Below are 16,571 nucleotides of genomic sequence, written 5' to 3' on the forward strand. Positions count from 1 at the left end.
GTCACAGCCTTGACCTGCTGGGCTCCAGCGATCCTTCTGCCTCAGCCTTCCAAGTAGCCGGAATTACAGGCATGTGCTACCACGCCCAGCTGATTTTTTTGATTTATTGTAGAGATGAGGTCTCACTGCCCAGGCGGGTCTCGAACTGCGGGCTCAGGCAATCCACTCACCTCAGCCTCCCAAAGGCGCGGGATTACAGGCTGAGCCACCGAGCCCGCCTCAAAAGTGCTTTTTTTAAATCCTTGATCGCAATACCATGCAAAATCCTTTAGAATTTAGAAGGTGGTTGTATTTTCAAATTTTTCTCCTTCTAGCATGTAATATTTTCACTGGGGCGTGAATCAGAAAAAAACTAATCTCAGAAAGTTTTTGTTCCTCTTTCTTAATGTGTAAATTGGGTGAGAATGCCATGAAATTGAGGCCCTAGTATAGACCAGGCAAGGTCTGTGCCAGTCTGGTCATCAGGCTGACTTCAGTTTTCTGTATGTGGTAATAGATGTGGAGTAGAAGAACCATAAGCTAGTGGCTTCACAGAGAGAATTGTTATCCTCATACCAGTGCTTGGGGACAGGTGGTGTCAGTCTCATTTTACATACTAAGACCTTGAGATTTTCCAGTCTTAACAGGTAAGAAGTAGCACAGCTAGGACTGAGCAACTTTTTTAAAAACAATTTTAAGGGATATAATTCACACCATACAATTCGCCAACTTAAAACATATAATTCAGCCAGGCACTGTGGCTCACACCTATATTCTCAGCATTTTGGGAGGCAGAGGCAAGAGGATTGCCTGAGCTCAGGGGTTCAAGATCAGCCAGGGCAACTTGGCGAGATTTCATCTCTACAATAAATCAAGAAAAATTAGCCAGGCTTGGTGGTGCATGCCTGTAGTTTCAGCTACTTGAAAGTTGAGGCGGAAGAATAGCCGGGGCCCAGCAGATTAAGGCTGTGGTGGCCGTTAGTGTGCCACTGCACTCCAGCCTGGGCAACAGAGTGAGACTCCGACTCATTCATACGTACATACATACATAAAGTGATTCAGTGGCTTTTGGCATGTTATGTAATTAGCTTTTTTTATTGTGGTGAAACATATAAATAAAACAAAATTTGCCATTTTAGCTATTTTTAAATGTACAACTCAGCAGCATTAATTACATTCATAATGCTGTACAACCATCACCGCTATTTCCAAAACTTTTATCACCCCCAAATGGATGGATACTTGATGGAAACTCTGTAACCATCAAGCAGTAACTTTCTATTCCCCCTCTTCTGAGCCCCTAGTAACCTCTCATCTGCCTCTATGAATTTGCCTATTCTAGGTCCCTCATAGAAGTAGAATTATACATTATTTGTCTTTGGGTCTGGGGTATTTCACTTAGCACAATGTTTTTCAGGGTTCATCTGTGTTGTAGCATGTATCAAAACTTCTTTTTTTTTGAGTTGCAATGTCACTCTGTCGCCCAGGCTAGAGTACAGTAACGTGCTGCTCATGGCTACTGCAGCCTGTCTGCTGGGCTCAGGTGATCCTTCCACCTTAGCCTTCCAAGTAGCTGGAATTGCAGGCATGTGCCACCACACCCAGCTAATTTTTTGATTTATTGTAGAGACAGGGTTTCACCATGTAATCCCAAAGTGCTGGGATTACAAGCATGAGCCACCATGCCCAGCTGATACCCTACTTTTAATTCCTTTGGGTATATAACTAGGAGTGGAATTGCTGGATCATATGGTAATTTTTTAATTTTTTTTTTTGAGTTGGAGTCTCACTGTCACCCAGGCTGGAGTGCAGTGATCACTCACAGCCACCACAGCCTTGACCTTCTGGGTTCAGGCAGTCCATCCTCCTAAGCCTTCCAAGTAACTGGAACTACAGGCGTGTGCCACCATGCCCAGCTAATTTTTTGATTTATTGTAGATGTTGCCCAGGCTGGTCTTGAGCCTGTGGGCTCAGGCAGTCTGCTCGCCGCTGCCTCCCAAAGTGCTGGGATTACAGACATGAGACACTGTGCCCGGCCCATATAATAACTTTTTGAGGAACCATTGAACTGTTTTCTATAGCAACTATATATTCCAATCAGCAGTGTATAAGGGTCCTCCCTCAAAAGAATATCTACATCCTCACCAACACTTTTTATTTTCCATTTTTATGATTATAGCCATCCTAGTAGGTGGGAAGCAGTATCTCATTGTAGTTTCGACTTGCATTTTCTTAATGATTGATGTTACAGGTACATTTCGGCCATTTTTGAATCTTTGGAGAAATGTCTGTTCAAGTTGTTTGCTTAGTTTTTAATTGGGTTGTTTGAGGTTTGTTGTTTGTTTGTTTTAGAGACTGGGTCTCTCTGTGTTGCCCAGGCTTCACTCAAACTCCTGGGCTCAATCTTCCTGCCTCGGCCTCCAGAGTAGCTGGGACTAAAGGTGTGTGCCACCACACTCAGCTGGTGTGTGTGTGTGTGTGTGTGTGTGTGTGTGTGTGTGTGTGTAATTGTTTTTGAGTTTTAGGAGTTCTTTATATATTCTGGATATTTAACTTTTTTTTTTTATTTGGAATCTCTGTTGCCTAGGCTGGAGTGCAGTGGCACATTCACAGCTACCCCAGTGTCAACCCGCTGGGCTTCGACAATCCTTCCGCCTCAGCCTTCCAAATAGCTGAAACTACAGATGCACGCTACCGTGCCTGACTAATTTTTTATTTATTGTAGAGATGAGGACTCACCAAGTTGCCTGGGCAGGTCTCAAACCTGCGGACTCAGGCAATCCACTTGCCTTGGCCTCGCAAAGTGCTGGGATTATAGGATGAACCTTCATTCTGTAGGTAGCCTTTTCACTTTTCTTATAATGTCCTTTGATTACAAACTTTTTCTTTTTCCTTGTAGAAATGGGGTTTCACCCTGGGCAACTTGGCGAGACCTCATCTCTACAATAAATCAAAATGAGCGGGCGTGGTAGCACATGCCTGTAGTTCCAGCTACTCGGAAGGCTGAGGCAGAAGGATCACTGGAGCCCAGCAGGTCAAGGCTGCGGTGGCCAGGAGCGGCCACTGCATTCCAGTCTGGGTGACAGAGTGAGACTCTAACTCAAAAAAAAAAAAAGAAAAGAAATGGGGTTTCACTATGTTACCCAGGCTGGTCTTAAACTCCAGAGCTCAAGTGATCCTCCTGCCTCAGTCTTCCAAGTAGCTGGGACTATAGGCATGTGCTGTCATGCCTGGCTTGACATTTTAAATTTTGATTGTCACTTTTTTCTGTTTTTGTTGTTTTTGGTATTGACTAAGAATCTATTGCCAAACTTAAATTAAGGTCAGAAGATTTACCTGTTTTCTTCTCAATTTTATGATTTTAGCACTTACTTAGATTGTTGACCCATTTTAATAAATTTTATATATATTATGATGTAAGGGTTCAGAGCCTTTCTTTTGCGTGTGGAAACCTAGTCCTAGCACCATTCATTGACAAGATTATTCTTTCCCCACTCGATGTAGTTACCCTGATCAAAAGTCATTTGGCCAAGCTGAGCATAGTGGCACACATCTGGAATCCCAGCTACTTGGAAGGTTGAGGTGGAAGGATTGCTTGAGCCAGGAATTCAAGACCAACCTGGGCAATATAGGGAGACCTCCATCTCAAAAAAAAAAATCGACTACAGGTATATGGGTTTGTTTCTGAACTCTTAGTTATATTCCATTGTTCTGTATGTCTCTACATATGGCAGTACCACGCTGCTTTGATTACTGTAGCTTTGTTTAGTAATTCTGAGGTCAGGAATTATGAGTTTTCCAACTTTGCTGTTTTTTTTTTCTAAAATTGTTTTACCTGTTCAGGGTGCCTTGAAATTCCATATGAATTTGAGGATTGGCTTTTCTATTTCTGCAAAAAAAAAAAAAAGACTGAGAATTTTGATAGGGATTACATTGGCTTTATAGATCACTTTGTATAATATTGACATCTTAATATTGTTTACCAATCCATGAACACAGATATCTTTCTCTTTATTTATGGAATCTTTTCCAGTGCCTTCACATGGTCTTCCCTTGTGGGTTTCTCCGTTTATTTAGGTCTTTAATTTCCTCATAGAATCTTTTTTGGTGTGCAGGTCTTTCACCATGGTTAAATTTATTGCCAGATATTTTTATTTTTTTAGATGCTATTGTAAATGGAATTTTTTTTCTTTCTTTTTTTTTTTTTGAGCTGGAGTCTTACTCTATCAATCAGACCGGAGTGCAGTTGCACATTCACAGCCACTGTAGCCTCGACCTGCTGGGCTCAGGTGATTCTTCTGCTTCAGCCTTCCAAGTAGCTGGAACCACAAGCATGCACCCATACATGGTTAATTTTCTGATTTATTGTAGAGATGAAATCTTGCCATGTTCCTCAGGCTGGTCTCAAACCCCTGAGCTAAGGCAATCCATTCATCTCCACCTCCCAAAATGCTGGGATTACAAGCATGAACCACCATGCCCAGCCAAATTGCTTTTTTAATTGTTCATTATAGGTTCACAGAGTGACAACTGGTATTTGTATGTTGATCTTGTACCCTGCAACTTTGCTGAATTTGTTTTTTAGCTCTAATGTCTTTATTGTGGTACCTTTGGAATTTTTTATATATAGGATTATGTCATCTGCAAATAGAAGTAGTTTTACTTTTTTTTTTTGAATTGGCGTCTTACTCTGTCGCCCAGGCTGGAGTGCAGTGGCACACACTCACAGCCACTGCAGCCTCTGCCTGCTGGACTCAGGCAATCCTTCTGCTTCATCCTTCCAAGTAGCTGGAACTACAGTCGTGCACCACCATGCCCATCTAATTTTTTAATTTTACTTTAGAGACATCTGGTCATGTTACCCAGGCTGGTCTCGAACCCTTGGGCACAGGTAATCCTCTTGCCTCCATCTCCCAAAGTGCTGATATTAACAGGCGTGAGCCACTGCACCCAGCTTGCTTCTTTTCTATGAGCCCACATTCTCTTGCTGATACATACTATCCTGTAAAATAAATTCCCTATATTTTCACAAGAAGTGTTAACTAATTGAACCAAGTCTTATTGAACCAAGTTATTGCTTTGGAGGATAATGGAACTTTTAAAGACAAGACCAAGTCTTCAGTATGAAAAACCAGTTAAGCCAGGCTTGGTGGCTCAGCCTGTAATCCTGCACTTTGGGAGGCTGAGGTAAGTGGATTGCCTGAGTCCGTGGGTTCAAGACCTGCATGGGCAACTTGGCGAGACCGCATCTCTACAATAAATAAATAAAAAAAATTAGCCAGGCGTGGTAGCGTGTGCCTGTAGTTCCAGCTACTTGGAAGGCCGAGGCGGAAGGATAGCTGGAGCCCAGCAGGTTGAGGCTGTAGTGACTGGGAGCGGCCACTGCACTCCAGTTTGGGTGACAGAGTGAGACTCCAACTCAAAAAAAAAGAAAAACCAGTTAGATAGCATTCACTTGTAGGTGAGAGCCCCTGAGACTACTGGACTGCTACCCAGGGCACACAGACAAGGAGCCTGGCCCTCTAAAGCCTCTCTCACTTTGGCAGCTTTGATTTGGGAACAGGTACAGTAAAACAGGTGACAGGCAACTCCATGATGGGACAAGGTATTTGTTCTGTCCTCTGTTATATCCATCCCCTTAGGTACAGGTCAGGTATAGTAAAACAGGTGACCTATCGGGGTAGCTCCATGTTTGTTCTGTCCTCTGTTGTATCCCCTTGGCCTAGTACATAGATATTCAGTATTTGTTGAATGACTAAACCAGTAAAAATTACAGATAGGATGAAGCTTGCCTGGTGATTATAGTACACAGGTCTTTGTTTTATTTTAAATCTTTCTGGAGTTATAAACCCCTTGGAAAATCTAGTGAAAGTTGTGTTACTGGCCAGGCTCAGTGGCTCAGCAACTCAGCCTGTAATCCCAGCACTTTGGGAGGCCAAGGCGAGCGGATTACCTGAGCCCGCAGGTTTGAGACCAGCCCAGGCAACTTGTCTAGACCTCGTCTCTACAATAAATCAAAAAAATTAGCTGGGTGTAGTAACGTGTGCCTATAGTTCCAGCTACTTGGAAGACTGAGGTGGAAGGATTGCTGGAGCCCAGCAGGTTGACGCTGGGGTGGCTGTGAGTGTGCCACTGCACTCCAGCCTGGGCAATGGAGTGAGACTCCAACTCAAAAAAAAAAATGCTACCTTTCTCCAGAAAAACAATATTCATTGATGCATTTGCATACAAGTCTGCATATACTTTCAGGATATTTGATCACTGAGACCCATTCTTGTCACTCAAGTTAGAACTTCATATTCCAGTATAACCATTGTAGTCCTGAACTTACTTTTATGTAACCTGAGAACATACAGTCTCAGAATATCATTATAGAGAGTGGAGACTGATTGTGGAACCAAAAACTGTTGCGATAGCCAGGGCTTGGGCCCTCCAGAGCCTTGACTGCTCTTTGAATCAAGTGCCAGACAACACAGACCCCATCTGCAAAATAAATAAATAAATAACCAGCCTCGGTGACACATTCCTGTAGTTCCTGCTACTTAGGAGGCTACAGTAGGAGGATTGCTTGAGCCTAGGAGTTGGAGCCTGCAATGAACCTGGACAACAGAGAGAGACCCTATCTCAAGGGGGGGAAAGGAATCAAATGCTTGGGGTCAGACAGTACTTTCCTAGACACGCTCCTAGACAAATAGGACTGTAGGAAACTATTGCTAGCTGCAAAAGGTGCTTCTTGCCATTTAATTTCTACCTTTTCCATGCATGGTCTTCCCTAGACACAAAGAAAGGAACTGACTAATAATCCTAGAATATGCACTTAATTTCAGAGTTAATGTGTGCACTCCCCAAGTGCTCAGTGCAGCCAAGCACAAAGATGGTATTTTGACTGTTAATAGTATTTGGATTGTCCTGTTTCACAGGGTGAAAATTAATAGAGATGATACTAAAATTAGGTATGTGCCTCCTCTTGATCTATTAATAGGATCAGCCACATCTTCCAGGCTTAGTTAGCTCATTGAACCGAATTGATATCTATCCACTTCAACGTCAATCTGCCTTCCAATGTAAGTGCTTCCTTACACCCTGAATCCAGAGGATGGGAACTGTACCAGAATAGGGCGCAGCAAAATGGCTGCCAGGCTACCTACCTGAATCAATAGATCCCAAGCACTGTTCAGCAGAGCCATGGAAGAAGCTGCTCCACAGCAACCTGTAACTGAGGGCAAAAGGTTGCATAACATAGCCAGGATTTCTTTTCTGTGTTGAGATAGAAAGCAGCGTGAGGAGTGATGTACTGTGTTTTGAAAACTGCAAGACCAGAATGAGGTACTAATTGTTAGGTCGCCATCAGAAGTCTCCCAGCCATTCTCTTCCTAGGCTGCCCCTTGACCCATCTCAGCTGGTCCAAATTCCGTCAGTCTAAGCAATAGCACCTTGCTCCTATGCTCTGCAGTATTGATTCAATACTGTTTTTGTGCCACTTACTGCTTTTAACAAATGATATTATCTAAGAAACATTCATTGAGCATCTACCATGCCTGGACAGTGGATTATTTACTGTCTGTTAAACACAAAAAACAGAAAACAGATGTTCCTTGAGGATAGGGATTGGCCCACCCATTTTCCATGCGCAATAGATAATCAGTAGATCTTATTTAATTGATTAGATAGGATCACATGGAAAGTATCCTGTAAAGACCACCAGAATCACAAGTTAATTGGAAAGCATGAGGTGTGGGTATTCCTGGTAGTTTTCAACACCTAGCTCACCTTCTCCGTCTTCCCATTGTCTTCAACTGCTTAGTGTTCATCACAGTCATTTACACACACTGTTTTCAGACCTGTCCCTCGTCATTTACTCTTATATGCCATTCTTTGTGTCCCCTCATCCATTTTGAGGGAACCCTTTTTACCAGCAGAGTTGAAAACCCATCTCACACAGTGCTGTGCTTCTCAATGCTGATTCTGACTCTTCCCTGGGTGCTTCCAAAGGGTGTGACTTGTAGAAGCCAGCATAGGTAATCTTCATTCCAGTAACGGCTACCATTTACTCAGTTGGGTAATCTGTTTAACAGTTCCCATGTAATACTTCATTATTACGGGAATCTTCCAAAGTTGGAATGGAACTGAGACTTGGAGAACTTGAGCAATTTACCAGTCAGATAGCCACTAAAAATGGCAGAACCAGGACATTCATTCAGTCCTGACGTGCTCTAAAGTTCATGGCATGGACCATCACACTGTGCCACGTTATACCTGTTTTATTGTATTTATTTATTTATTTTGAGGCAGGGTCTCACTGTTGTTGCCCAGGCTGATCTCAAACTCCTGGGCTCAACCCATCTTCCTGCCTCAGCCTCCTGAGTACCTGGGATTACAGGCACATGCCACAAATAGACAAAAGCTTACATCCTGTTGTAGATCTTAGCTCCTAGTTTTAGGTCGGTCTGATATTCAAATTGTGCTAAGTACACAGTATAGAACCTTAGTCCTATCTTCATAAACACCCTGTCTTCAATGGCTACCTCCTGAAGTTCTTCACGTGCTCATTATCTGCTCATGAAGCTTGATAAGGAAGCTTGGATGGGCCTTAGGACTTGTTTGACTTTGGTCAGGATTACATGTTTCAACTGAAAGAAGAGCAGAGGTCCGAGGTTTCTTAGTGCCAGCTTGGCATTTTGTGCAAAAGCCTGGAATGTGATTTTTAACGTCTTGAGATATTAACAGTGCAATGGCGTTTCCAGCACTTCCTGCCCTCACATCTTTCATGTAGTTTATATCTGGGAAAGATCTTGGCAAGTTTGAGAAGTGGAAAGGAAGCCAGTATAAGCAGAGTAGGGGCACAATGGCATGAAATGAGGTCAGAGATGGGAAGAAGCAGGAGAGAGTTTGGATGTTACTCTTGAGCAGAGAGAAGGGCTTGGAGGGCAGAGTTACAAAGCAGAGGGATGACCTGGTTCTATTGATGATTAAAAGGTCAGTCATCTACTGACTGTCCTTGAACTCTTGTGTCTACTACTTCTGTCCTCCAGAACCTTGCTCCTCTGGTTGGCCATCTACCCTATACCCTAGTATCTGGGGATATCAGCTTAGAGTCTCTCTTCTCTTCTGTTTTTTTTCCTGATTCTGTGGACTTCTCTGGAAAGTAGTTTACAAGAAACCTGTAACATACGTGGAGTAAATGAATAAAGCATTTCCCTTATTCAGAGTGCTGGGGGGATGGGAGGAGGGGTTAAGGGGAGGGGAAGTACTCCTTGGGTGTGTTTGCGAGACTCCTGGAGAACCAGGCACCTAATCTCACAGAGACTTGCTTTCCACAAATGCCAAATGAGAAGCACCCATGGGTTATTTTATAGAATGCCACAAAAATGAGGGGCAGGGAATGGGGTAGGTGGATGAAGTATTCAAGTTCATGTGCTGCAGAAGGTCATAAAGGTAGAGATCTGGAATTGGGCCAATGACTTAGACTCTCAGGAGGTCCTTGGTGAAGTGGTGGGAGCACAGTAGCCAGACTGTGGTGGGTGAGGTCTGTCAAAGCTGATTGGGATACAGTGTTATAGATGATCATAAGTGGCTCATGGCTGGGTGGCTGGGATGGGAGAGCCAGGTGGTGGAAGACTGGGGGAACCAGAGGTGGGCATGGTTATCAGGAGGTGAGAGTACATTCACAGCCTCCAGGCTGGAAGGATGAGCTTACCCAGAAAATGTGGGAGAAGGTTCTCTGGAGCAAGATTTTCTGGAAGGTGAGATTTTGTTCCCTTCCACATTTATCAAACATCAGTTGAGGCAGACTAGGGTTACAAACTTTAGGCAAAACGTGTGCCTTCTGGGCACCTAGAATCCAGTGTTCAGAGTGCATTGACTCACCTGGTAACCAGAAAAGGCAGGTGTGACTGCTGAGGCTATTTCAGAGCAGCACAGCAGCAAGGGGAGGGCTTATCCTTCTGCACAGGAAGCCCCGATTTCTGAAGCTGCTGCAACAGCACTGAATTCTTGGGGGAGACTGACAGTCAGTCAACTTGCTGGATCAGTAGCTTGAACAGAAGACCCCGCTTTTAAAAATGAAATAGTGCATAGAGCCCCAATATATGACAGATACAAAGCTTTCTGTCTTTTTTTTTTTTTTTTAGTTGGAGTCTCATTCTGTTACCCAGGCTGGAGTGCAGTGGCTCGCTCACAGCCACCGCAGCCTCCACCTGCTGGGCTCAGGGAGTCCTTCCAAGTAGCTGGAACTACAGGCGCAAGCCACCACACCTGGCTAATTTTTTTTATTTATTGTAGAGATGAGGTCTCACCAAGTTGCCCAGACTTTTCTTGAACCCCTGGTCTCAGGCAATCCTCTCACCTCGGCCTCCCAAAGTACTGAGATTGCATACAGACTTGATCCACTGCGCCCAGCCAAAAGTTTTCTGTCGTAAATGTATTTTGTAAGGTGAGATTTATAAGAATTACTTTTAAAAGCTATTAGAGGAACAGTTAACTGCTTTTCTGTTGTTGTTTTGTTTGTTTTTTTGAGTCAGAGTCTCATTCTGTTGCCTGGGCTGGAGTGCAGTGGCACGCTCACGGCCACTGCAACCTTGACCTGTTGGGCTCAGATGATCCTTCCGCCTCAGCCTTCCAAGTAGCTGGAACCACAAGCACATGCCACCACACCCAGCTAATTATTCATGATTTATAGTAGGGATAAGGTCTCGCCATATTGCCCAGGCTGGTCTCTAACCTGCAGACTCAGGCAATCCTCTCACTTTGGTCTTCCAAAGTGCTGGGATTATAGTTACGAGCCACTGTGCCCAGCCAGTTAACTGGTTTTTTTTTTGTTTTGTCTTTTGTTTTTGAGTTGGAGTCTCACTCCGTCACCCAGGCTGGAGTGCAGTGGCATGCTCACGGCCACCCCAGCGTTGACCTGCTGGGTTCAGATGATCCTTCCACCTCAGCTTTCCAAGTAGCTGGAACTACAGGCATGTACTGCCACGCCTGGCTAATTTTTTTATTGTAGAGATGAGGTCTCGCCAAGTTGTCCACTGTTCTCAAACCCATGGGCTCAGGCAATCCTCTCACCTTGGTCTCCCAAAGTGCTGGGAAATACAGTCTTGAGCCACGGCACCCGGCCCAGTTAACTGTTTTAATGAACAAGAAAAGTGGAAATCAAATTATAGATGACAAATGTGGTCTTATCTTAGCTATAGATAGCATTTAGCTTACTTCTTTTGCAAGTGGTAGATGTTGTTTAGCCTTTCTTTACCTTACCACTTTGGGGATAGTCTTCAGTCAGATACATGGCAAAAGAAGCTTCATTACAAGGACGGTAAACATAAAAAGCAGCTTACCAGGGCAGTTAGTGTGTCAAGTTAAGTTAATGTGTCAGAGGCTATAGTTTATTTGAATGTGCTTTTTGTGTTATGGTTTTATAAAATAAAATTTTAAAAAATTGAAATTTTAACCAGACATTTGTTGGACACTTAAGGCACCTACCTAGAGCTCTGTGGGTCTCCATAACAATTTGAAAATTATTTACAAAATAGAATTCCTGCCCTCTCTTTGATCAGAACAGCCCTTAACTGGTGCCTGTCCTTTCGGCAGCAGTTTTAAGATACACAAAGCTGGGCTTCTTGCCCCAGTGATCACCCCATGGAGAGAATAGGGAATGAACAATTCAGGGGGACATTGTTGAGCTCAGGGGAGGTAGCATAGTGAGTGAGGTCTTATTGACAGCAATTCCATACCATGTGAATTGGGGTAGAAAAAGATTTTTTTTTTAAACTATACTGTTTTGTGTGACTTGACTTTTTTTCAGAGTTAAGTGTTCATTTCTGTCCTCTTGGGATTAGTAGCCAATATGAAGTGAGGAGAGGCTGCTTTGTGCTTAAAATCTGTTTTTCTTAACTTGCGTTCTTGCTAGCTCAGGTGTGTACCTGGCTCATTGGTAGCAAACACTTTGTGTCTTTGGCACTGCCTTAATTTTAGCTACAAGCACTGAAAAAAAAATAGATTAGTCCTTTAGAAAAATGTATTTGTTCCTTTGATTAGGATAATGTTTGTGATTCAGTGTAAACCAACTTTTTCTTATTGCAGAGAAATGCCAACTTTGTCTTTTTTCTTCATCCCTACAGGTTGGTGACATTGTGAAAGTCACAAGGATGAATATAAATGGCCAGTGGGAAGGTGAGGTGAATGGGCGCAAAGGGCTTTTCCCCTTTACACACGTCAAAATCATTGACCCTCAAAACCCAGATGAAAACGAGTGATTGATGTTGCCCTGTTTCCTGCTGCTTCATCGTTCTGCCTGTCATAGTCTTCTTTGAAGTGGGAAAGCATTCTCTCTCATAGGCAAGTCACACTGTATTGCCGATGTCCAGCTTTCTGCAGACTGGCAGTCTCATACACATTTGGAATGCACACAGCGGCTGCCTCCTGGCGTTTGTATCATAGTTGTATTGTCAAAGAGTAGCCGATTTTAGAGTTCTTTTGGATCATAAACTGGAAAAACTGGTGGAAGCACACAAGTGAAGAGAAGTTGATGAGGAAAGGGTCTTCCTTCTCATCATTGCCCTGTTTGTACTTGGGACTGATTCTGTCATGTTCATCGGAGAAAGCTTGAGGCCATGGCGAGATACTGCACGTTGCCTTCCACAAAGCAGTGGCTCAGCTGCCATCTTGCTTATCTCTGGACGACAGAGGAGGTGAACCTTAAAGAAGAGAGAATTATGTCCTAAGTCCCCAAAATCTGACTTTTCTTTTTTCTTTTGGTTTGGTTTTGTTTGGGAAGACTAATTAATTGACTTGTGTGTTTTGAACAGGTTAAGTAGCAGGTTGGATTTTATGGTATTTCAAGGAATGACATGACATGTGCCTCTGAGCTTCTAATCTGAAGCTGCTGTAACTAAAGGAATATGAAAAAAACAACCCTGAAGCAGAGGCCTTTATTGTCTTTGTTGCCAGTAGTACTTTGTTTTGCCATATGGCAAACAACATACAAAACGATTAGCTGTTGTATGCCAGGCTATGTGCACAGCCTCTTGGATTACTTTGTCCCCCAAAGCATCAGAGTTGAGGGGTGCTTTGGGGAAACCTTTGCTTACTTTGCCAGTAAGAAGAGCAGGGGGTAGGGGGGCACTTGGGCAGTTTTCTGTCAAGCTTTTCAGTGAATGCTCCCGTTAAAGTTAGGACTTAAATTTTTTTTTGAGTTGGAGTCTTGCTCTGTCGCCCAGACTGGAGTGCAGTGGCCGCTCCCGGCCACCGCAGCCTCGCCTGCTGGGCTCCAGCGATCCTTCTGCCTCAGCCTTCCAAGTAGCCAGAATTACAGGCATGCGCTGCCATGCCCGGCTGATTTTTTGATTTATTGTAGAGATGAGGTCTCGCTGCCCAGACGAGTCTCGAACCCGCGGGCTCAGGCAATCCACTCACCTCAGCCTCCCAATTTTTTTTTTTTAAGTGAGGTTGTTTATAGAAATCATTGGATTCAGTAGTGAATCATTAAATTCTACTCACTGAAGCCCAGACCTCCCTGTCCTGGTCCAACTTCATCACATTGCCAGATAAAGTTGGTGCTGCTAATACTGGTTCCACAGTCTAGGCATTGTGATGCTCCCAAGCAAAGGAAACACAAGCTCTGAAAATTGGTTAATGCATTTGTGTTTTAGTGACTAGGGAGAAGCATTAACCACTTACAGTTTGTTGATGTTAAAGCATTTCCCTGTTAGCTGAAAAAGGCATGTTCTTACAAGCCAGTTAGTACAAATATACAGCTGATCCATCATCTGCTGCACATAGCAGACTAGAACCTTTATGCAGTTCAGTCTATTCTCCCATCTGGACACTGGTAAAGATAAGCCTCAACTCATAGTGAACACAGCAGACCTAGAAATGTAGCAAAATCCAATGAGTAACTCTATCACTGAGCATCTTCTATAACTATGGCCCTGTCTCTGGAAGTTCTTAGGTTTTGAGGTTTAGAGCAATATATTCAGCTGACCAAATCAGCAAAACAACATTTTTTCTATTTGTTTCTCGGTTTATCTTTAAATCAATCAGTATTCCATCAGACAATAACTGCCATGTTAATGAATCTTGAGAGTTTCTGTAACAAAATTAATGGTCAGTTGGGAAAAATATCACTGTGGCTGCCCATCTGTGGTTTTCCTCTAAAAGGGCTTGGAGGTCAGCTTTTCCTACCCAGTGAGAATTGTGTCTGCCTCCTGCTCTGCAGTCTGTCCATTGCAGTTGCCTTTACTGGTTAGGTCTATCAGGTCATCTTTTTCTGAGTTCAGGCCCCCAGCCTAGTACTCATAAGTGGCAACCATGTGATGGAGTCCCCAAACTCTGCCTAGAGACAGCGTTTGCCTTTTGGCCAGTGACTAGGTTCACCCCTACCCTTTTTGGACCTAAGTGGAATGTCTAGCAGAGGAGAATGTATGCCTTGTTCAAGGAGGGCACAAACCCTAAGGCCTTTTCAACCTGTGTTAATTGAAGAGCCTGACACCTTTTGATTATAGCAGTTGACTCAGAGCACAGGAAGTATGTGCTCTTGTACTGTTTTGGAAAACAAGGTTTCCTTTCAGCCATGTCTACTGACCAATAGCTAGACCCACCTTGTGTGGGCACTTCAGAATCAAAACACCCCATAAACCCAGAGTTTGGTTTTAATGATGAGTCACCTCATTACTTTGGTCCCTGAAAATGTTTCCAGGGCTGCCAAGAGATTCAGAACTCAAAAAACAGTGAGACTTAAGTTCTGAACTCTCAAGTTGTGTGCCAAAAGTAGTAACTTTTTTTTACTTAGAACTTTATCAGTTTTCTAATCAGGCAGGGAAATTCTTTTCACACTAAATGTATGAAAGCAGCACCTCTGCCTCGGCTTCATGCCTAGGTTCCTCACTGGTCTGGGAAGATGTGTGCGATCATAGAGCAATGCGAATCTTACCCAGAGGGTGAGTTTCCCTTAATGATCGTTCATTACTGCTCCTTGCTCTGCTCTACTGTTTAAGAAAAGATTTGAATGTTAAATTAACTCACTATGGTTTTTCACCTGGAAAGGAGACAAATTACATACTAGAGGGCATTGGGCTTTTGATTAAAAACTTGTTTATCCTTGGAAGGACCTCCGGTACAAGAGTCATCTTTGTCATGTCTGTGCTGTGTGGCACCATCTGACAATGTGGTTAACAAAGAGGAGGATGCATTGACCAGCTGCCATTTGACGACCTTGGTCACCCGGTCAAGATACCTTCTGTGCTCATGATTGGAAAACTGAAAGGAGGAAAGGACAGCTGTGCCCTCCTTGCAGCTCACACATCCTTGGCACTGTGCTAACTTTCCTTTACAGCTGTTTACAGACAAAGCAGGCCTGCAGTGGACGGCTACTGCTCTTGTAATGTTTGCTCAGAGGAATATGAACATTTTATTTTTGAAAAGGGATGATGTGGTTTTGTGTCCGGTGTTTATAATTTAATCCTTTAATATTATGGTCATTAATCTCTTAAAAATGAATGAATTCTTGATTGTTTTAACACAGTACCTAAGACTAATGCTTTCTGTGGACACCACTGAGCTCTGCCTTGACTCTACCCTCTGGGACCGGAGAACTATGTCCCTGGTAACTGCTGTCGGTGTGGATACTGTGCTGGTTGTATATTCTAAAGAAGGACAGTTCTCTGAGACAGGATCGTTGTCCCTACAGGAGGAACAGTGGCCTTGCTTTTTAGACGGTCTTCACTGTGTGTTTTAAAACAACAACGTAAAACTCTTTTGACCTGTAACTTAAAGATCATAAACTTCAGGCAATAATATTTTCTGTGTAAGCTTTTAAAATTATTTTTTGGGATCATAGCTTGTTTTATTTTGTGCTATAAAATTAACAGTATTAAATGACTTATATTCTTAGAATACATCGAGTGTCTTTTCTTAACAGATTAGTGCCTTTTTATTTTTGTATTCCATTTTACGTTACTGGTCCCAGCATCAAAACCCTTGTTTCCATGGCCTGTTTGTACATTGTCTCAATAAAACTTGCATCAGCCGGTGGTGGTAGCAGCTTCAGTGTTTCAGTGTCTCCTCAGTCAGCCCCCACCAGCCTCCCAAGCAGTTCGGCAGTGGTGAGTGAAGTCTTTGGTGTCCTCAAAGACCTGGCTGTGCTGCTGCTGACCAAGAGCTAGAGTAGGGTCTTGCATCACCCTCTCACACTTAGGCACCCAGAAAGAACCACTTGTTGGAGTCTCCCTCCAAAAGAGAAGAATCTGCTTCCCAGAGCACCTGCAGAGTAGGTGCTGTACAGGAGCCTGGTGCTTGGTCTTGGCCTTATGAGCATGAGGCAGTAGTCCCACACATTGTACCACCATGGGGAACTTGGATGTTTTTCCTTCTAGGCACCCATATCTGAAGACTTCTATTAAATATTTGTTACATGAGCTAACCAGAGTTGAACAGTTTCAAGTAGAAGTCATGGAAAGCAGGCAGCCTCATCCCAGGCCAGGGTATGACATCTGTCTGGTTTTCTGGGGGGGTTTTTTTGTTTGTTTTTTTGAGTTGGAGTCTCACTCTGTCGCCCAGACTGGAGTGCAGTGGCCGCTCCTGGCCACCGCAGCCTTGACCCGCTG

At 43.5% G+C, this 16,571-nt stretch overlaps 1 protein-coding gene across 2 annotated transcripts in view; it reads left to right on the top strand.

Moving 5' to 3' along the window:
* The window catches only part of CRKL (CRK like proto-oncogene, adaptor protein), a 41,168-nt gene extending 25,160 nt beyond the window's left edge, over positions 1-16,008 (top strand). The window contains exons 3-4 of one of the 2 annotated variants that reach the window (XR_002482581.1): positions 12,090-12,306; positions 15,491-16,008. Coding sequence is in view for 1 of the 2 variants with exons in the window: in XM_008068812.2 (XP_008067003.1) it covers positions 12,090-12,224 (135 nt within the window). In the remaining variant the exon portion in view is untranslated. Of the gene's footprint in view, positions 1-12,089; positions 13,171-15,490 lie in introns of those variants that run through there. The other variant, XM_008068812.2, reaches the window with a different exon arrangement.
* Positions 16,009-16,571: the final 563 nt, after the last annotated feature.

This window comes from Carlito syrichta, unplaced genomic scaffold (genome assembly GCF_000164805.1).
Source record: "Carlito syrichta isolate Samal-C Ts95f unplaced genomic scaffold, Tarsius_syrichta-2.0.1 Scaffold311553, whole genome shotgun sequence".
NCBI lineage: Eukaryota > Metazoa > Chordata > Mammalia > Primates > Tarsiidae > Carlito > Carlito syrichta.